General features: G+C 40.0%; 1 protein-coding gene across 12 annotated transcripts; it reads left to right on the top strand.

Annotated features, from left to right (window-relative positions):
* Positions 1-4: 4 nt before the first annotated feature.
* On the top strand, positions 5-20991 carry FASTKD1 (FAST kinase domains 1). 12 transcript variants are annotated; one of them, XM_069781348.1, is made up of 18 exons: positions 5-226; positions 919-1023; positions 1814-1992; positions 4755-4841; positions 5798-6299; positions 6666-6734; positions 8605-8730; positions 9913-10311; positions 11480-11590; positions 12761-12892; positions 13894-14380; positions 15196-15310; positions 16011-16139; positions 16903-17034; positions 18110-18223; positions 18498-18639; positions 19688-19802; positions 20827-20991. In XM_069781348.1, the coding sequence occupies exons 5-18, from the start codon at positions 5965-5967 to the stop codon at positions 20914-20916; spliced, it is 2496 nt and encodes an 831-aa protein (XP_069637449.1). In that variant the 5' UTR covers positions 5-226; positions 919-1023; positions 1814-1992; positions 4755-4841; positions 5798-5964; the 3' UTR covers positions 20917-20991. The 12 variants fall into 12 exon arrangements, with proteins under 12 accessions (XP_069637449.1, XP_069637454.1, XP_069637451.1 ...); XM_069781353.1 differs by lacking the exon at positions 5-226 and having other exon boundaries at positions 906-1023; positions 6236-6299; XM_069781351.1 differs by lacking the exons at positions 5-226; positions 919-1023; positions 1814-1992 and adding an exon at positions 2320-2770 and having other exon boundaries at positions 4593-4841; positions 5798-5950; positions 6236-6299.
* Positions 20992-21604: the final 613 nt, after the last annotated feature.

Raw genomic sequence — 21604 nt, 5'->3', positions numbered from 1 at the left:
GCCGGGGCGGCTGCCGCCTCGCGCCGCGCCGCCGGCCCCGGGCGCCTGAGGCGAGGCTGGTCGCAGCGCGGGAAGGCGCCGGCGCCGGTGGAGAGGCCGGAGGCGTCTGCCCTGCGTCTGTAGCGCTTTCCAACCCAACGTGTCCGGGGCTAGTGCTGGCCTTCCCCTGCTGGCGGGACGCTGAGGGGTGGTTCAGCGGAGAGCCCGGAAAACGGCCAAGCGATTGGTAAATGAAATGTCCACAACAGTACTGGAAGGGTTTAGGGTTACGCCAGCAGTACCTGGCACGCGTCGTTAGGGGTTGGAAAGAACTAGAATGGGAATCTAGACCCAACTGTGCAAAAAAAGTTCCTGATAATCCTGTCCCATATGTCTGTATTGCCATTCAAACTTTATTTCCATTTATCTTAAAAATAGGGACGTGAAAGTTTGTAACTGCACAGTAAAGCTGTGAGCACCTTCAAAATTAACTTAAGACTTACACGGAAGTACATACCTCCCTCGAAGGGTTTTAATTCAGAGCGGTGGGTGTTGGGGTTAGTAATCGTACATAACAGGAGGCAATGGAAGTCCTGTGACTCGCTGTTGAGAAGTCTGCTGAAAGCAGAAAAAAAAAATTTTCTCCTCCTGAACATCTGGAAAAAAAATTAAAAATCGAGAAATTGACCCCTGTGAGTGCTGAAATCCTGAAGAAGCTGGTGACTGGACTCCTGTTAAGTAAATTAACACTGGCTTCAGCACAGCATGCTTTGTTAAATCCTTTTTTCTTCCCCTATGTGTCCAACTTGAAATTTAAGGTAATTTTATCTATCATTTTTAATTTGCTTGAGGCGTTATTAATTGATTTCATCTAAATGTACTTGACAAGTCAAAAGTAAAAAGTTCATCTTGTAAATGAAAAATCCATATGATTTGCAGAAGTCCCCTCCATATGAACGTGGAATAGTTTTCCTCTGAAGCGGGAGATCAGATGCCTTGGAGTGCTTATGTGAGTTTGCACAAGGCCTGAGATTCTTGAAAGAGGTAAGTGCCACCCTTTGAGATCACCTGGCAGGGTTTGGGTCTCACTGTTACTTGCATGCCTGTGGAGACTGTAACTAAGGCGATCTGGATTTGGTAGCAGAAGGGTACAGGAGTTGTTCCAGTTATAAATTTTACAGTTAGAACAATTGTTACAAATCCAGTTAAAAATTTTACGTGCTGTTTTTCTAAAACACTACAGACCTAAAATAAATAAAATAGGGGCTATTTTATTAGAGTGAGTTCCATATTCATAAGCATCCGATATAGGAGGTACACATACAATCAACAACAGACAAAAGTAAAAAAAAAAACCCCTTAGATTGCTGCAAAACAGCTTATCAAAATTGGTCATGTTAATAGTTCTGGTTGTGATTTTAAATAGAGTTTTAGAACAGTCGGAGATTGTGGCCATTCTATCTAAGTGTCTTTGTTATTGGTGGTGAGAAAAGGTCCAGAAAGATGACCTGGAGCTGTATGTATACAAACAACATAAGCAATATACATGTTGCAACATATGTTAGATTTGTGTTCCAGAACTCACACATTTTAAACTTTTTTTTTCAAAGCATGAAAAAATTATAATGTAAAATAATATTAATTCCAGTACAGTGACAGCAAACTCTTGAACTTCACCCTTCCTGAACTTAAGTCCCTTTGTGATTTTTTTAGGCAGGGAGGAGTATTTTTCCCCCTCAGAATGCGTTACATAAATGTTGGTTTTATGAATACGACCTCAACAATCAAGATGACCTTGGAACTTTTTTATTATTATTTTTATCTCCTTTGGAAGGTCTAACCGGCTGGACTTTCCCCCTTTCTCCCTACATTCCCTGACATCTCAGCTCGTGGGAAATGCTGTCTGGAGGCACAGGCACAGCGAGTAACAGCGCGGAGGCACATGGAGCGCTGAGGATAAACCACCCGCTTGTTCTGAGCGAGCAGCGTCCATCGCAAGGGTCTTGTGAGCAAGTAAGCTAAGGACTTCTCAGGTTGCGTTCTGCGGGCGCAGGGAGCTCTCAGAAGGTACGCAGACGACACTGGTTCCTCCGTTTTCTTATTTAACCTAGCTGGGTGCAGGACTTTGCCGTTTCAATGGCCCTCGCTTAAGCCAGCGCCAGCAGACTCCGCGCCCCGCCGGCGCACACGCGGGGCCGAAAGGCGGGGCCGCGGCTTTGGCCTGCCGGCAGCTGGGCCGTGCCCGCCGCCCGCCCCGCAGGGCAGCCGGCGCCGCCGCCGCCCCTCCGCAGGCGCGCAGGCAGCCCCGCGGGCCGCCCCTCAGGGGCCGCCCCTCGGAGGCCGCCGCCACCTCTCCGCCGGGCGTGAGGAGAGGGCGGGCTGGGGCAGCGCCGCCCTCCTGCTGCATGCGCTCCGGCGGCGGCTGCCGGGGCGGGCGGGCTGGGGCCGCGGCGGAGCGAGGCGGTTCCGGGGGGCCGGGCTCGGAGCTTCCTCCCGCCGAGCATGGCAGTGCCTTTTTTCTCCCACAAGGTACGCGCGTAGCGCAGCCGCCGTTAGGCTAAACGTGGCCGAGGGAGCGCCGGGCGGCGGCGGGGGACGAGCCTAACGCAGCGGTTTGCCGCCTGCCTGCGGGTGGGGGGCAGTGGGGCCCTGGCCGCCCCCTCCCCGCCTGCCGCCGCCGCCGCCCTGAGGCCTGTGTGGCGGCTTAGCCCCTTGCCCCGCTCCTTCTGAAGCGCTTCTGGGTTAGAATCTCCACGCAGGAAAGGAGGAGGCGACCCGCAGGTGGGAGCAGGTGGGCTTTCCGCCCGTGACCCGGCAGCAACGCGGCGCGGAGGCAGTGCGGGGCAAAGGCGGGACGTGAGGTAGGCCGCTGCTGGTACCCGTGTGACAGGGATGTTGTACTGCCCACGGCAAGGCTGACGAAAACTGAGGTGACTCTGGCAGACAGGTGACCCCCCCCCGTACCGCACAAGCAGCTCTTCTAACGCTTAGTTACTTAAATCTTTAATACTTTTTACACTTGAGGAGTGGCAGGTGTCCACATTTTCTCCTTTGTGGAAGAAAGACTTACTGGCTCACTGTAGTTTGTAATACAGCCTCGAAAATGCATGTTTTGACTGATAGGAAATTATTTTAAATAATTTCTTGTCCTTTTAGCATATATTTTGCATGGTGAGTAGAACACTTTAGAAATAGTTCTTTAAGCAGATACAAATTTCATATTTTTAATCTATGTATTTGTAAGTTTCAAAACATCCAACATTTCCTATTGATTTCCTTTTTATAAGATATTAGAATTAACTACAATTTAAAATTGCATACAGGTTTGTGATAAATCGCTTGCATCTGCTAAATTACCTTCCAGAAAGAAATATTTGGAAACTTCCTGCAGGCTGTTTTAGGTAGAGATCCTGGTTCCCAGTCATTAGGATAGGGGATGCAAGATCCACTGCAGCATGAGAAAGATGTGTTACCTGGGCTTACAAAGAAATTATTTGAGCCTGAAGTTTTTATATTGTCTTCACGCATGTACTTCATCATGTCTTCTGGCAGCTTAGCTTGCCAGTACTGTGGGGAGTAAAGGTGAATTTATATTGTAGCTTTTTTTCCCATCGGGTGGACATGTGAAAATAGAGGAATAGTAACCAAAGCAAAAATACACTAATAAAAAGCCTTTGCTTAATGTTCTATAGTACAGCACAAGAAATCTTAAAAACAAGTTCCAATATATCGGTATTCTCTTAAAGGTATTTGTCTAATGCTGTCTTAGTTCTCTAAAAGAGGATTAAGAAAAAAAAACTTGTTCATTTGCAGCTAGGATTCTGGATGTGGTCATACAAAAAGGTTAAAAATTTATGCTGGCTTTCAAGCTGTACTTTACTATTGTGTCATTAGAGGGCAAATGCTTTTTTTCTCTCTTTAAACCAGGTAGTTTGTATAGTGCAATAATTTTGATAACTCTATTGCAGTTTCTGCTTAGAAGCTGTAGGTGGAACAGGCAATCACTTTGGCTTTTGATTGTTGTCACTGTATCTGATTTGCTCCATCTACATGCATCCACATGTCAAAAGGGAACAGAAAAAGTATTTTTAATTAACTGGAAAATCTGTGGGGTAAAAAAATTGTGAAATGGTCTGGTAAATGTGGTTAATTTAGTACTTGAGACTTTGTGGAAGATTACTAGATTGTGATTTAACGGTGGCTTGACCAACCTGTATTTTAGCTTATTTAATACACTTTATAAAATCTCATAAGAAGTCCCAGCTACTTCTAAAAGCATGTGGCTGTGTACTGAGAGGGAAAAGCTAAAAATACTTTTTATGGAGTTTACATGGAATAAATAATGTCACACAACTTTTCTCAGTGATAAAGTGCAATAAATTCTTTATAAAGACAACTACTGTATGGAACAAATAGAAGCAATAAAAGCAATCTCTGAAAAGGGACTATAAAGCAAATTGTTATTATAAAAGGTACTTAATACAGAATATGTGGAAAAATTGTACCTTTTATTTTTGTATGCTTTCATTTTGCATATGGAAGAAAACATTTTGTATTATAACAGATCATAAATTAAAATTACTTCATTTTAGCTTTCCTTGTATCTGTCCCAGCATCAGCGACAGCAGTGTAGTACAATGTGTCAGAATGGCTTTTTATTCTCTGAAGCTGATTGTACAGACATCAGAAGAAATCCAACTATATCCAATTTTGTGAAATTATTTCAGTACCTTATGTGGATTGCTCAAATAAGAAGGTTTTTTCTTTCCGAGTAGACCTAGTGCATGCTGCTGCCATTGCCTTGATAATATTACACTGATGGAATCATGCCTACAGCTGAAGAGCATTCAAGTTTGCTGAAGGTATGGTACGTTGATAATTATTGTTGTTAATGATTATATCTTCTAAAGCAAGAATTCTAGACTTTTCAATGATCTCTGAGTTAAGGGAATTTGATGGGTCTTTTTTGGTGTACCACAACATTTGCTACTAGTGGTTTGTGTCCGCAGCTTGGAACCAGTGTTGTAGGTTGTAGAATACATAGTTGTTAACGCTGTGTACAAATTGGGGGATATATTAAGAAAACAAATTAATACTTACCAAATTTCAGTAGATAAGTCTGTAGCTTCCACTATAATTTCAGGAATTTGGTTGCTTTTCTTTTGTGCAGTGGGTGATTTCACCTGATAGGTGGTGACTGATCAGTATCCTATATTACAAAGGTGGTCAGCCTTCCTGACTAGAAGTCATATACCAAAATCTTCATGTGTTTACAAGACTTAGACACGTACTAAAGAGAGCAGAGTGGAAAGGAAACTCTGGGAGAGGTTCATAGACAGGAGGTGCAGTAGATATCACTGTGGGATGGATGCACATACAGAACCAGAGGAATCCAGTGATGCCAGCTTAGGAGCTCTTGCTGTCTCACTTCCTTTTACCACCAATAGTTGTATTTTTCTGGCAGTTCCTGGACTCCAGTTTGGAATTATGGAGTGGCCTAGTGAGAGGAAGCCTCACTTGACTTAGTCATGCAGCGCCTGCATGTTAAAAAGCTCAGCTTTGCCTTCTAAGTAGTAGCATGATAGCACATGTGCCTTTTAAACACAGATTTCTAAGTTTGAAAACTTGCCAAGTGGACTGACTTTTCTTAGTGCTTGTGAGCATGTCAGTGTTCATTGCTGGGAGCTTCTCTGAGAAGAATCCAGGCTGTAGGTTCGTCTCAAGCTTACCTTACTCAGAACATTAAAAAGTAGAGGCATTGATTTTTAGCTAGTAGTTAATGACTGTACTTAACTGCTTTAATTCTACCTCATTACAGGTACCTCAGAACCGAGTTCTTAATACAGTGACCATACAGGATGAAAGAAAAATGATCTTCTGTTTTTCAAATACTTGAGTTTGTTCTTTGTAACAACATGGTTTACTGTGAAAAGTGAAAGAAGAATCTTTCTGGATGCCTTAAAGATAGCTGGTAGGCATAGCAAAATGCTTTGTTTGAGGCAGGCTTGCTTGTTTACGCTGAGACATTACCAAGCTCGGACTCTGAGTAGTGATCTGCTTTTGAGCCAGATAAATCGCTGCACCCATGAAGATGAAGTGTTCAACCTTGTTGGAAGGAACAAGGCCAGGCTTTCTGAAAAACATGTGGGAATTGCATTGAACATGCTGTGGCAATTGCAAAAGAAGAGGCCACTTCTCTTAAGGACTAGTGACTATATAAGAAATCATTCCCAGTTTCTTACCCTTTGCATTTTAGCAGAAAACAAGGTGGAACACATGGAAGATGAGGCCGTAGTGGACACCCTGTATAGTATTCTGAGGTAAGCAGCATTATGTTGAATTCCACATCTCTACATTTTGTATTTGGTAGTAAAAAGAGATGGAATTTTGACTACAAAGCCATCCTGTAAGGAGACTGAGAGACTTCCCTGTCCCAGCTTCTGTGTCACTCTGACTGTGTGACACAGACAACTTAATGTCCTGTGCCTCAGTTTTTGAGATGCAGACAGAACTGATCAGTGTTGCACTCCCAGTGAATAGAGTTATGATTATTAATGCACAAATATTTATAATCTGGATGGAGGGAGCGATAGAAAAGTAAAACATTATGATAAATAATGAAAGGACATATGTCTTCTTTATAACTTTCGAAGCAAACTTCAAACTATTATGTCTTTCTTCTGAAGGCTCAATGTTGAAGACCACAGTTCTCTAGCAGAAGTGCTTGTTACAGAGGCATGGAAAAGATTAGAAAGGCAAGTACTGTACTACTTTGGTTTGTGAAAGGTATAAGTTGCAAGTGTGATTTGCTTCACATGAGGCTACACAGAGTTCTCAAAAGAGTATTTACGAGATGTTTTAAACATTATTGCGAGTATTTTAAATATCAGTTGTATTTTTGAAGGTTTTGAAAATTATACATATGGAGGCTTTGAGTATTGATGGACTTTGGTACACAAATGCTTGAGAGATTCAGATACAGCAACAACGGGGACAGACGCTTAAGATTTTGAAATACACTGTCTGTGTAGATTTATGTGTTTGAAGTGAATTGCAGGTTTTAATATTTATGGTTTTAACTTAGTGTTTACTGTCCAACTCAAATGGTGGTTTGGACCCTGCTCATCTCAATTTTAGTAAAAAACCTTTTGTATTAAAACATCAACATTTTCCCTTTGTGTTTTTTGTTGTTTTTTTTGTTGGGTTTTGATTTTTTTAATATATATTGTAATTTTCATTCTTTAATCTCAGGTTAATGGCAGAAGCTAGTGTCAATCTTGGCACCAGCATCACAGAATTGCCTCTCCCAGCTTAACGCCTGGGGCATCTTGACAAGTAAATAAATTCAGTGTAGCTTGAACACAAAATAACATTCAGGTAATAAATTGCTCACATTCATTTAGACATGGAGAGTGGGATGGAGTGCACCCTCACCAAGCTCTGTGGTGCGGTCGACGTGCTGGAGGGAAGGGATGCCATCCAGAGGGTCCTTGACAGGCTTGAGAGGTGGGCCTGTGCGAATGTCATGGAGGTCAACAAGGCCAAGTGCAAGGTCCTGCCCATGGGTCGGGGCAATCTCAAGCACAAATACAGGCTGGGCAATGAGTGGATTGAGAGCAGCCCTGAGGAGAAGGACTTGGGGTTGTTGGTTGACGAGAAGCTCAGCGTGAGACGGCAATGTGTGCTTGCAGCTCAGAAAGCCACTTGCATTCTGAGCTGCATCAAAAGAAGTGTGACCAGCGGGTCACAGGAGGTGATTCTCCCCCTCTACTCCACTCTCATGAGACCCCCACCTGGAGTATTGCATTCAGCTCTGGGGACACCAACACAAGAAAGACATGGACCTGTTGGAGCGAGTCCAGAGGAGGGCCACGAAGATGATCAGAGGGCTGGAGCACCTCCCCTGTGAGGACAGACTGAGAGAGTTGGGGTTGTTCACCCTGGAGAAGAGAAGGCGCCGAGGAGACCTTATAGCAGCTTCCAGTACCTAAAGGGGAGCTACAGGAAAGATGAGGAGGGACTCTTTATCAGGGAGTGTAGTGGTGGGACGAAGGGTAATGGTTTTAAACTGAAAGAGAGTAGATTTAGGTTAGATATTAGGAAGAAATTCTTTACTGTGAGGGTGGTGAGGCACTGGAACAGGTTGCCCAGAGAGGTTGTGGATGCTCTCTCCCTGGAAGTGTTCAAGGCCAGGTTGGATGGGGCTTTAAGCAACCTGTTCTAGTGGAAGGTGTCCCTGCCCATGGCAGGGGCGTTGGAACTAGATGATCTTTAAGGTCCCTTCCAACCCAACCCATTCTATGATTTTAACTATTTCACATCATTGCTTGAGAATGTAATCTTTATAGATTTCTTACGTTGGTCTGATTAAATGAAGAACTCTGATTTTATTTTTTTGTTTGTTTGTTTTTTAGAGCTCCATATGCACAATATGCTTTAATATGAAATATCTAGGTGTTTTGGCTAAGCCCAAGGTGACCAAATAGAAAATGCTTATTTTGTTTCCTTGTTTTGTAATTTGAATATAACCTTGTCTTTTATATAATTGTTGAAGTAGATTTTTGTCTTTAGTTATTCACTAGAAATAAAAGGTAAATATTCTGTCTGTCTTTGATGTCTTGACAGGCTTAGTTTGCCAGCTCTGTCTAAATTCGCACTGTGTTTATACAAGCGACACAGACATTTCAGTCCTGTAATTGGCCAGGTAGCTCATATTGTGGACATGAAACTGGATTCTATACAAGATATAAGGTAAGTGTCAGGATGAAATGAGTAGTGGAAGAAGCAATATGTTACGATTACTGGGCTGCCTTTGCTGAACACTTTCCCTTTTTCTCAATTGGAGGTTGCTTTTCTTCAGTTTGGGGTTTGTGAGAAGGAGGTGATTTGTATTCATGCCTTGATTTTCATGGACAGGTCTGCTTAGGCAAATGCATTTTCCCAATGATTTTGCAAAGAATTTCTTTATAACCAATTTAAACACTTAATTAAAACTAATGTTCTACTTACAGTGGAAAACCAGCAGATATTGCTTTATCCGGATTCTAAAATTTACTTGGACTTTTTTTGGAATTTAGAGACTGTTGACTCGCCAGAAGATGTTTTTCTTCCGTGACATTGATAGTTTCTCTACTATGACATGGATTTAGTTTACTGTTGTGAATAGCAATAAGGACTCTTAAAGCAATGTTATTTTTATTTATCTTCAGAGCATTTCTTTTTATTTTTGGTCAAGTTGAATTAATCAATTCTCTTGCTAGCATGTCTAGTGCATTACCCTAATATTAAAATTACTTAAAACCTGGCCCTAGTCAAAGAACTCCAAGCTTCTTTTTCTTGCCTCTGTTCTCCCTGGGCCATTATAGCAAAGGCTGCTCTTCCTTTTTTCTGCTTTATATAGCATCAGCAGTACCAACAGTTACTTTTGCGGATGTGAGGAGCCTGCTTATGAAACTCATAGAATGGGACTGCATTTCTTTACAGAAATTACTCTCCCTGTGGTCATAAGTTTTACTCCCTTAACAAGGAATTCTTTCTTTAGGAGTGACAATGACTCTTCTCTGCATTCTGTCACTTGAGAATTGTTTGGGTTTCTTTAGTTTCCATTGAACATTAAAGGTCTTTTTGCAAATTCGAATCAGGCAAGTGAGGGTCTTGCCTTAGGCAAACACTTTCATTGCATACAACTTTGTAAGGGATGGTTGAAAACATCCAGTTGTTTCAGAAATTCACTGAAAGCAGAATTTTTACTTTAGTAGGAGAAATGGTTTTTGCTCATCTGTTTTTTCTGTGTTAGATTTAAAATTCCGTTTTACGCAGAAGCCAGCAACACCCTGACTAACGTTTCTTTCTTTGCATAGTTTATTTAAGAAATCTAAAATTTATTACTTTTCATGTTCAATGTGTAAGCATAAAATCTTTTTAATTTTTTAGGATCTTGTCAGTTTTGATGATCAGCATTTCTGATGTTATCTCACAGCGTTTTCGAGATCGATTACTACACAAGGCTGGACAGCTCTTGGAAGAAAAGGATGAAGTCCACTTCAACTATGCCAAAAGAATACTACAGTTTCTTCAAAATGTTAAACTGAGATATCATCCATTGCTAGAAAAATGCAACAAGATTTTCCTTAAAAGTGCCTCCCATCTTGATATACACAGTATAAGTCTTATTCTTGGGCTGTACGAGCAGCTGGGTTTTGACAATGCTGAATTCCGCCTGGTTGCTAAACAATTACTCTCTGAAAATATAGATGTTTATTATGATCCTGAAACCTTTGCAAAATTATTTTTTATCCTTGGGCCTATGGCAGGATCCAAGGTAAGAGAAAGGTAAGTTAATTAACAGTTTTGTCTAATGATATATATGTAGTCTTGCACAGAAATTAAAAATGTAGTGGCATTAGGAGGAATTTCTGAGCCTATCTGTGAGCTGAGCATTAGGTTTCCTAGTTGCAACTGCGTAGCAATGTGTTATTTCATTATGGAAACACTGTCATAGCAGTTTGTCTTAAAACAGTTGCATAGAAAGCTGAATCCAGTAATCAAGGGGTATCTGAATGCTGTTATGCAAGGCCATCTTGCAGCTCTTGTCTCTTAGACTACAGCCTTCCTTTCACAGTGGGTGGTAGTAAAAAACTTTTCTGTCTTTCCCTTGAGAAATATATGCAGTGGTATGTGTTGCTTTTTCAAGACTGACAGTAGCTGAAACAGCCCAAGTCTTACTTATCCCAGTTTGCTGTACATCCTATTCTATATGAAAGGTTGTCAGCAGGGAGCACTTCAGCATTTATTTAGCAATTAGACCATAGTATTGTGTGGCAGGTTTTTCTCTGTCTGTTTTTCTTGTGCTACAAAATCCTATTTGGGGGTGGCATTAGTCATGGGTCTCTCAAAGTTTGCAGTTTTAGGCAGAATTTGCTGTATTAATTACAGTTAGTCATATTTTCAGACTTTTCTTCATGAATATTTGCCTCCATTCAGAGATCTGGATATACTGCAAGCCTGTGTTGGTTTTGCTGTAGCTGAGTTAGTTCCAAAAGCTTTTCCTAGATTTTTTTAAAAATTTATTTTATTTTTGGTAAAAATCAGTGTGAGGTAGAAAAAGTTGTTGGCTTTATTTGCCCCAGAGCCAGTTCAACTCATGTTTGATTCTGTTATCTGTAGCTTGCTGATTGATCGTGAATTGTTTAGTGTCTTAGGGTACCTTTCCTACTTCTTGTCTACTTTCAGAATTGTTGGGCTCACTGGTTTCTAGCATAAGAGCAACATGTACTGATCTGACACACCCACATCTCTTTATCTGTGCCATACAGATCAACCATTTAGAAGAAGGGTGCACAGAACAAAGGTCTGTAGTTTGGGGGAATTTGTTTTCCTGTATTTCCTGAAGTAGTCTATTGGTTCTTTCCCTCCTAGACAAAGAAAATGGCTGCAATCTTTGCTGGAGATTTTCAACTGTTTTTTCTTTGGAAAATCTATCTTTTCTTTTCCTCTTTAGGTTGCTAGTAACTGCAGTGTGCATAGCGGAAGAATTTAGCAGTTACCAAGTATTGGTAATACTGAAAACGATGCAGAAAATGAAATGCAGAAATTCTCATCTACTCAAAAAGTAATTTTTTATATACTACTAAAAAGTTGTATTCTCTAGGTAAACTGCTTCCATTTAGTATGAAAAACTATATAATATCCAGTAAGTTGGGACTGGAGAGCGTGTCACTTGCACACAAATCCATATACACTATATATAATTAGCTATTACAGATTTTAGAATCTTGCAGCTTGACCCAGAAGTAATTGAGGCAATTTAGGGATTTCATAGAAGGGCATTTCAACCCTACCAAGTTATTGTAATATAATTTTTGCCTTATTTACAAATATGTCATCCTATTTGAGGAAACATAGCCTATAACAATTACTGTAAACTGGTGAGACAAATGAGAATATAGTAAATTGTAGACAATGTGTCCTATCTAAGAGGTCCTGTTACTGATGTGAGTTGTTTCTTCAGAAGTCATTGTGCCCTACTTTAAACTATTAATTCTTGTGTCTTTAAGAACCTGGACCAGATTTTTTGCAGCTGTAGACTGAATGTTGTTTATAGGGAGAGGTAATATCTTCCATACAATGAAGGGAAAAGCAGTTGAGGTTTTGGACACAGAAGATGTAGCATCAGGTATGTCACGGATGCAGCAGAGTTAAATGCAGGTTGTGTGCAATAGCTGGATTGAATGTAGTTGTATGAACCCAAATAGATCCTTGGAAGAAAAAGGACAGGTAGTACTGTGGTGAAGAGAAAGGGAAGACCGTGTGAATTCATGGTGTTTCTCCTTGAATCTCACTGTCTAAAGGAGGTCTTAAGGTATTATCTTTCCCTACAAATCTAGCCCTCTCTTGCAGCTTTAGACCAACATAGCTGTAGCAACCACTATTAGATAAGTGAGTACAGTGGTGCTGAGGCTAGTGATGCTGTTCTAGTTTATCCTGTTCTTGGTCTACTCTAAATTTAACTGATTGTAAAATCTGCAACAGAAATTATTAGAGTGAAGTAGCTGTTTTGCTGTGATGAGGGCTTTAATTTTGCAATTCACTAGGTGGAGAGAGGCTGCTGTGTCGTAGTGGAACACTGTCAAAACTAGGGTGGCGAGGAGTGCAGGTGTGTGCAACCCTCCACCTAGATACTGTGCACCACAGGACACCCCTTCTTCATGCATGATATTGGGTTTTGCGGTATCTTCTGTATTAGCATAACACCATGTCATCTTTTTCTCTTTGTGTTTAGAATGGCTTCTGTTCTGCACAAACACTTGGATAGCTATCATGTAATACAGTTGGTAAAGTTAACGCAGTACTTGGTGGTGTTGCGTTGCCACGATCTGGAGCTGTTTGCCAAACTAAAAAGGTTATTATTAGGGTAAGTGTATATTCTTGGAAATGTAGCTATTTAAGTATTAAACAGTTGTCTACTTAATATTTTAAATAACCAGCTAAGGTATTAGATTGTTTTGTTTCCATAAAATATGAAGAAGTAACAAACTGTTAGAAGTATTTGATTCTGTCAAACACGCAAATCAGAGGATAGGAAGTGGATATTGTCTTGACTATAGACCCATTAGTATCCGCTAATAGATATGACATATTTTAAAAATAGATTTTTTTGCCCCTCGCCCCTTGGCCGCTGCAATATAATGACATTGAACCAGAAATTTTGATTGGTACTTTATAGGAAGGGTAGGTATTAATGTCTTTGATGTTTGAAGGAACAAGTAATGAAAAATACACAGTAAGAACGCCATGGTTGGGACAAGTGAAAGTGTGAAGCAGAAGTACTCTTCTTTTGGTTGAAGAACTGTCTAGTCAGTTCTCAGGCTTGTACAGTTGCAACATAGAAAGGGAAACCATTTCTGGAATTGTGGGAGAAGAGATCTGCCACTGTTGCTTCCATTGCTCAGCCTCTATAAGAATGCAGTGCCTTGTCTGTACATGTGTTCTGTGGATGATGCCTTCATGTTCCTCAGGCACCTCAGAACCTGGTTCTCCCCAGGACAGAAGTCACAGAATTATCCAGGCCCAGAAACCCACAGACTCTGTTAACAAAGATGGACCTTTTGCCCTTACTAAGGAGTTCTGTATTTATCAATAACATTTGAAGCCTCACCAGCTGATTGAGATGCTCCCTGTCTTCTTCCCTTTTTCAATTTTTAATAAATTGGAAGTTAATCTCAATGAAAAAAGATGGTAGTCACTGACTGTGTGAATTTCTACCATGTTGTTAATATTCTACTTATGTTACATTTAATGTACAGCTTTTGACTTTTAAAATATAATTTTAATGCACGTAAGTTATTTGCTTGTTTTAAATGTTTGCACTTTGTCAGTACTGATGGTCTGTTTTAATTTTTGTCTCTCTTCCAGTTTTCTAAAATCTAGTGTCATACCTGCTGATACTGCTGCAATAATTCGTGTTCTGGCCATGCTTCCTTCCTTTCAAGTGGAGGAAGTCATTATAAACAAAGCAGCAGCAGTTCTGCCTCAATGCAAGCTCCATCATTTGGATTGCATTGCTACTGCTCTTGTCAAATGGAATCATTATGATCAGTTGCACTGGCAAAACAGTTCTGAGCTATGTGTAAAGCTTCTGCAAAAACTAAATGACTGTGGATTTCAGAGGCTTCAGAAAGCCAACAACTTAAATCTTCTGTTGGAAGAACTTACACATGTGAATGGAGAGTGGTTTGAAGAAGTCCTCAGTGGGGAAACTGTGGCCATGTGTCAACGCTTGATAGACCAAATAACATGGGCAAATGTATTACAGTTGTCTTTTTTTCTCATAAAAACAAACCACCGTTGTCCTTCATTACTTGACAGAATAGCTTCTGTGACTGTTGAAAATATAGACAAGGTATTACAGTTTTTCTTTTTATCTGCTGTGTAAGTTACTCAGTAAGAAAGGACAGGTTAGTAGTTAATGTGTTTCAGAGCAGAATCCACACAGTGTTCCTAAGGGTTTTCTTCAGTGTACCTGATTTGGAGCTCATCTTTTTCTATGTTCACTCAAAGCTGTTTTGATTCCATGTATATTAATTTGCACTTACCTCTCTTTAATTTTCCTTTCTTATTTTATTGTTGTCAGTCAGTGTTAGGTCAACCATAATCCTTTGCATTCAGCTTTACATTTTACCATCTTAAATTTTTTTTTTTTTAACTTCTTTACAAATAGTCACATCACACAGTGTCTATTTTTACATTACTCATTCTTGTGGGGATTTCCCCAATAGCCTATCTTTTTGGTCAAAATTACTGTGTTTTATTGGTATCTTTTTTTTTTTTTCTTTCTTTGTCCTTCTCAATCTGGTATTCATAGAGATCTTTGATTTTATTTTATGACAGTTTAGTTTCTTTAAGAGCGTTTAATGGGAAGCCTTTTTAAAAGCTTCTTAAAGTCTAAGTACACGGAAACACTTGGATTATCTACATGAAAGAGATTTTAAGTTTTAGCCATAGCTGCAATTTTATGATTTCTGCATTTTATTTTTTTAATATTTTTCTCCTGGAAAAGTTGACAACACCACCCCCCACCACCCCCAAAAATAATTAGAAAATAGCTTATCTAGTCTTAAATCTCCCAATTCTGAATGAATTATAAACCCCTTTGTTATTGTAAAGCAGTATTAGGCTATTTTGCAGTGACTTAATTTAGGATGTCTTTTTTTCCAGATCCACCCCTTTGAAATCTATTTTATTCTCTTCCTTTTCTCTGCTCTTAATTATGACCCTCCTGCCAATGAAGAGTTCTTTGAGAGTTGTATCCAACGTCTTACTTCTAACTTGAGTAAGTGCATTAGACAAAGATATTCTGACACCAAATAAATGAGTATCATTTGAAGATATTATCTGTACTGAATAAAAATGGCAATAGAATGGCATTTTTTTAAGCAAAGAAAAAGCATGTCTGTATATTACTACTAATAGTCTGCCTACTGGGGTTAAACCACAACAAAAATTCAATGTATGCTTCTGTTGGGTTTTCTAGCTTCATTTCACCCTTTAAAAATTACTGTTGATAAGGGACTAGCAAGGTATCTTGAGCATAGTAAAAATCAAGTGGAAATTCTGATTAATTTGCTGTGCTGTTATTGGATAGAATTGTTGTGTTCCCCAAGGAATCATTGTTTGGGGACAGGATACATTTTGTGATTCATCACAAAGAAATGGTGAAGTTGTAGAGGAAATGTGTAGAGACTTTTTTTTTTTTTTTTTTGATTGATGATACAGCCTCACAGAACTGTGAAAATTTGCTGTCTACTGAAATATTGTGGAGTTACCTTTTTCTAAGACTAACTAGTTTCCTCCTGGCAAGAGTTGCCTTATACTTTGGTGCAGCTAGCAGAGGTAGTCCTTAATCTGCCTGTGTGTTCATTTAGTACGTCAAGAGAGAAGCTTGGATGATTTGGGAGGCCAAGGGGAGGGCATTGCAAATCCATTCCACTTTATGTCATGTGTTAATATGGATTTCTGTCTGGTTTTTAAAGGTTGTTTTGGAACTCACCGCTTGGTGCTGCTTGGTCATGTTTTGGCAGTGGCTGGGTATTTTCCACCAGTTCTGATGACGAGGATATTTAATGTTTCTTTCCTAAGCAAATTGGATGCTCAACTCGAAGGTAGATACCTAGCTCTCTGATGAATTTGATTATGTAGCATTTGGCATAAAATGGAATCATGGACCTATATATGACTTGAGAACTAGAGTTACTCTTTAAATGATTCAGTTTTCTGGAAAGAGCCCTCTATATAATCTAGTCATTATTTGAGTGCTAAAAGTGAAGGCATGAACAAAAATTTGTGCTTTGTTTTAGAAGTACAGACTTGTATTGCAGTTGAGAGAAGCTCATTTAAAACAAATTTTATAGTCAGCTTATTGCATTCAGTATTTAATAATTCTTCAATTTTATTGGAAATACAAGTACCTGAGTGCGGTATTTATTACTAGAAATAGTCACAAAGCTCAAGAGATAATGTGGGATTCTTGTCTGCAAGAAATGAGTCCTACCAGTCTCTTCTCTCTAAATAAGAGACTGAGTGTCTGACTGTTTCCTTCTTCTATACCTGTATGTTGGTCGTGATCAATGTACTGTTGCCATTTTGCCTTCAACCACTTCAGTAAAAGTTAAATGACAGAAGAGAGTTTAAACTGCTTCTTTCTTCTGTCTTGCTGTTGTTCTGAATATTGAGCAAAACTGTTACTTTTCATTTTTTCCTCAGGGATTTTGAGAACGTTTCTAAGATTCTGCAGCATGAATTTTATAAATGCCATAGTATACAGATATTTGCATCTCTAGTAAAGAATTCAGAGGTAGCCACTTAGTTCAATGTGTTGGATTTTTTTACATTTCAGTTCACACCTTTTTATTTTGTTTAACTCAGTCCTGCCTGATATCCTAAAACAGAGGGTCCGCTTGTGCCTCATGAAATTGAACAGAGCAGTCTGTCTGGAATGCCCAGAGTTTCACATCCCTTGGTTTCATGAGCACTACTGCCAACGTGTCTTTTGTAACAGTAAGTAATTTAGGAAAGGAAAAGCTACCCTTGTTGCTAGTAATAGTCTATCTTCAACAGACTGCTAGATGCTGCTTCTAAAACTGTCATGTTGCCACTAACACACAATAGAAGCTGAGAAAGGTGCACCCCACTATCTGCTGAGGATATGTTCTTGAAAAGTGCAACCACTTAGTAGTGCAACAGATAGCAAAGCAGTTTGCCCCATGAGAATTAATGTAATAGAGATGGGATATTTCTTTATAAGAAATAAAATTTAAATACCCAGAAACAGTGTATATGGCATGGAGTGTGGAGAGGCAGGAGGAGGATCAGTAGGATTGTCTACTGGAGGAGATGGGTCACTTTGATCTGTGCTTCACTTACAAGACTGAACATTTGACTTAAATGTTTCAAGGTGAACATCTTTGCTGCCTCCTTTTGAACTCACTGCTGTCATCTTCCTCAGAAGAATCAAGATCCATCAAGGATGAGAAATGGAGAAGTAGGCTAGTGATCAAGTGTAGCAGCTGAGATCTTTCAGAATAGCGATCAGTTCAGAAAATCCAGCTAATGCAAACTCAGTATCTCCTCTACTAATTGTCATGGGGGAGATCTGCTTTGCTATCCATCAAACTCAGCTGCTTTATCTCTGAGACTGAAGATGTTTAATGGAGTCTCCGAGACTGAAGATGTTTAAAGGAGCAAACAATCTGCAACAGACAGAGAAGTGACAGTGTGGTGTGCGTGTAATAGATGCAAAATAAGTAAATACTTATTTAAGTGTCTAAGCACGATTAAAAGCAAACAAAATCCAACAGGTGAAACCTGAAACTATAGTGTTTGTAGTATGTAAATGGGAAGAATCCTGGGATGGAAAATCTGGATTTGAAATTCATGCTTAATAGGCACCTGCCACTTTCCACCTAAAAGATGATCACATGGTCTCTGAATTATGATGGCATAACACCAGGGATCTGTAGAAAAGCTTTAATTCGGTAGGTTGGCTGTCAAAAATGCAGTGTCACGAAGTGCTATTTTCAGAACTTTGCCTGTGGAAGTCTTGATATATGAATTATTTATTTTGTCTTTGTAGGCAGTAGCCAAATAAATCCACTGCGACAGCATGTTCACAGAATGCTGACAGAGATCTTAGGAGGGAGCCATTATGCAAGAATGTCTGTTCTCACACCATACTGCTATGAAATAGGTGAGAAGTTAATGCTCCAAGGATTGTTATGGAGACCTCTGATATCACTATTACCACCAAGATTAGGAAGCCCCTGGGCATGTGGTCACAAGATACTGCAAAGAAGAAATTGTTGTATAAAATAGAGTTTCTAAAAAGTTCTGCATAATATAAATGATATTGGGTATCTCTAATTATGGTTATCACTTAGTTTTTCTAGAAGTAAACACTGTACAGATCAAATTCTTTCTTTTTTTTTTTTGTCAGTAAACAGGTTTGTTCTGTTTTCTCGCAGATTTTGAGTGCGTTCTGGATGAAAATAAAAAGCCTCTTTCCTATGTGGCTCAGAATACACCTTTGGATGATGTGGAGGGAATACGCTTGACACATGATATCAAGGATAAAGGGAGAAAGGCTCTGCCACCAGGAGCTCAGAGGTTAGTACACTGAATTCTTGCACGTTATCTCTTCCAAGTTTAGATCAAGTTAGACCAGTTTTTTGATGCTTATGTCCTAAATGGTTGTTGCAACTCCTAGGCTATTTATTTTTCTGTTCCTTTTTCCAAAGCCTTATGAGGTTTAGCCTTCCTAGCTGTGGTGGGTTGACCCCAGCTGTTAACTAATCTCCCACCCAGTTGCTCGCTCACTCCCCTGCAGTATGATGTGGGAGAGGATCTGGAGGGGAAAAGCAAGGAAAAAAAGCTCCTGGGTTGCAGTTAAGACAAAGTAATAAGTGAAGAGAAGAAAGAAGAAAAAAAAAAAGGGGGGGGGGGGAAGAAAACAGTTGATGCAAATGCAGTCACTCACCACCAGCAGACCAATGCTGGAGCAATGGCTACTCTGGAAAAACTCCCTCCTGTTTTACTGCTGAGCATGATGTTATATGGTGTGGAATATCGCTTTGGCCAGTTGAGGTTCCAGCTGTGTCCCCTCCCAACCTCTTGTCAAGGCCAGCCTATACACTGTGGGTGCAGAGTGAGAAACAGAGGTGGCCTTGATGCTGTGCAAGCATTCTTCAGCAACAGCCAAAATATTGGTGTGTTACCACCACTGTTTTGGTCACAGATCCAAAACACAGCACCGTATGGGCTGCTATGAAGAAAAGTAACTCCATCTCAGCCAGACCCAGTACACTAGGGCCGACAGCATTCTTGAAGTGTCTTTCATGAGATTAGGATACTGTTTTCTTCCCACCTCTTCAAATATAAGCCTTGAAAATGCTGGTTAGCTGTTATTGCCGTTTGAACAAAAACAGATTCAAGGAGGAAATGCTTTTACTAAATCATGTGAAGTTCAAGTATCTCTAGATAAATATGAGGACAGTGTTTTGTCTAGTTTCAGGGAGTTGTTTAATTTTCTTTTTCCATGAATTGTCAGGTTTATCTAGTAATAGTCTTGCTGCAACTATCAATACTGAACTAGAAATACCACTTCTTGCTATTCAGGTAGGACCTGAAAGTAAATGCACATTTTTGTTGTTTCCAGAATTGCTTTGGAATTTCTTGATTCAAAAGCTTTTAGCAAAGATTCACATCACCTGAAAGGAGAATCTGCATTGAAAAAACGACACCTGGAAATGCTGGGGTACCGGGTAGTTCAGGTGAGCAGTCAGCAATATTTTATGTCCTTTCTGAGCTGTATCGATAGTGCAGATTGATACATTTTCCTTGCAACAGATTTAAAGATAGTTTTAATAGTTAAAAGCACCTACTGGGTGAGACCAATTTTTGTAGTTAGGGAGGAAATTCCAAGCTGTTCTCAAGATGGTGTAAGGACTTCATAGAACTTGCACCTTCTCTGAAAGTGGCTGCAGCAAAACTGAAGTCAAAAGGTCTCAGTCTTACCTTACTGCAGGCAAACTAGCAATCTCAACATAGCCTAAGTAAAGGAGAAAAAGTGAAACGAGAGTTTCAATTCAATTCACCAAAGATTTCTACACTAGAAAGAGATTGAACATACCCTCTTTGAGTGATAGACAGTGATGGCAGCTGCAAGATGTCTGTCTGCGGCAGTGGTAGTGCTGTGACAAGGAAGACTAGTGGCCACAGATAATTCACAGCCACCAGCATAGAAACATTTGGGTAGTGGAGGCTCATGAATGCAGATTCTCCTGTATATATAATTACTCACCTACTCTAATTTTAGCTAGAATCCTTCTTTAAGCTTAAGTTGGTTGGGTTTTGTTTGCTTGTTTTTTAACAGGATAAGCATCCTTTCTCATATTGCCCTGACAGCAAATGTTATGCTAGTGATACACCATTCCAGTTTGATACATTAACATTACAAACTATAGTGACCTGGGATTTTTCTCTCAGTTTGGGTTTCAAAAGGTGGGAGATGGTGTAATGGAGCTGTCATAGCCTGTGTTGCGTGGGCATTTGCTTTACATCTCTACAACTATGCTGCTTTCTGGAAGCAAACTGACTGTACTTACATGAAGAAGAATCTTACATTGAGAAATTAATCTTTTCAGTATTAGAATAAGCCTAGCTTTCAGAAGGACACAGGTGATAAAATACCTTCAAGTGGAGAACAAAAAATACCAGAGGGCTTTTTCTTTGCTGTAAGATGCTATGTGGCTTATACCAATGTTAACACTCAGTTTGTGTGATTCTGTTCTACAGATTCCTCACTTCGAATGGAATTCTATGGTTTTGTCAACAAAAGGTGAACAGCTAGAATATCTGAGAAGGCATCTATATGGAATACAGTGATGACAGATATGCAGTCAAAAGTATTTTTTTTATACAAACACTTTATGTACCATTAAACTTCTTGTAATCTTGGAATACTTAGTTTCAAAAACCTCTTTATCTGTGAGTCAGCTGGACCAGGGCTTGCCGTGGGGCATCAGGTGTCAAGAGGCTTAATCCTCAATTTGTTAGCGATTGCAAAAGGCAGGTCGAAATGGGCCATGAAGATGTGATAAGGATGCTTAAAATCTCCCATTATCTGGAAGCTATTCTTTAAGTACATGAGTCTGTGACAGTTTTACTATAAAATTACATTATTATTATCTCCTAAATAAATAGCACAGAGGCTTAGCCAGGCATAAAACTGTCCAAAGAAAAATTTGGAAATACTCTTGACTGTGAGAGAGGAGGCAGCAGATCTACTGGAAACTGTCTGTCCTCCAGCATGTGTCAGAATGAGCAATAGGGATCAACAGTATCTGTACTGTGAAACCAAGAAACTGAAATGCAGATTTACTAAGAATAGGACTGCTATTGCAGCCATTCTGTTTCCATCTTCCAGAACAGAGGTACTGTGGGTGACTGTGTCGGGGGAGGGTGTTGTGTGGTGAGGAACCTCCAGCTGCTTCTCCTGCCATGATGTGGCGTGTGCAGAAAAAGTACGTCTTGAGCCTTCCAGAACACCTTCATGTACTTAAAAGATAGACTA

This window comes from Haliaeetus albicilla, chromosome 4 (genome assembly GCF_947461875.1).
Source record: "Haliaeetus albicilla chromosome 4, bHalAlb1.1, whole genome shotgun sequence".
NCBI lineage: Eukaryota > Metazoa > Chordata > Aves > Accipitriformes > Accipitridae > Haliaeetus > Haliaeetus albicilla.
The sequence above is the reverse complement of the archived record's forward strand: the minus strand, read 5'-3'. Positions and strand labels throughout refer to the sequence as shown.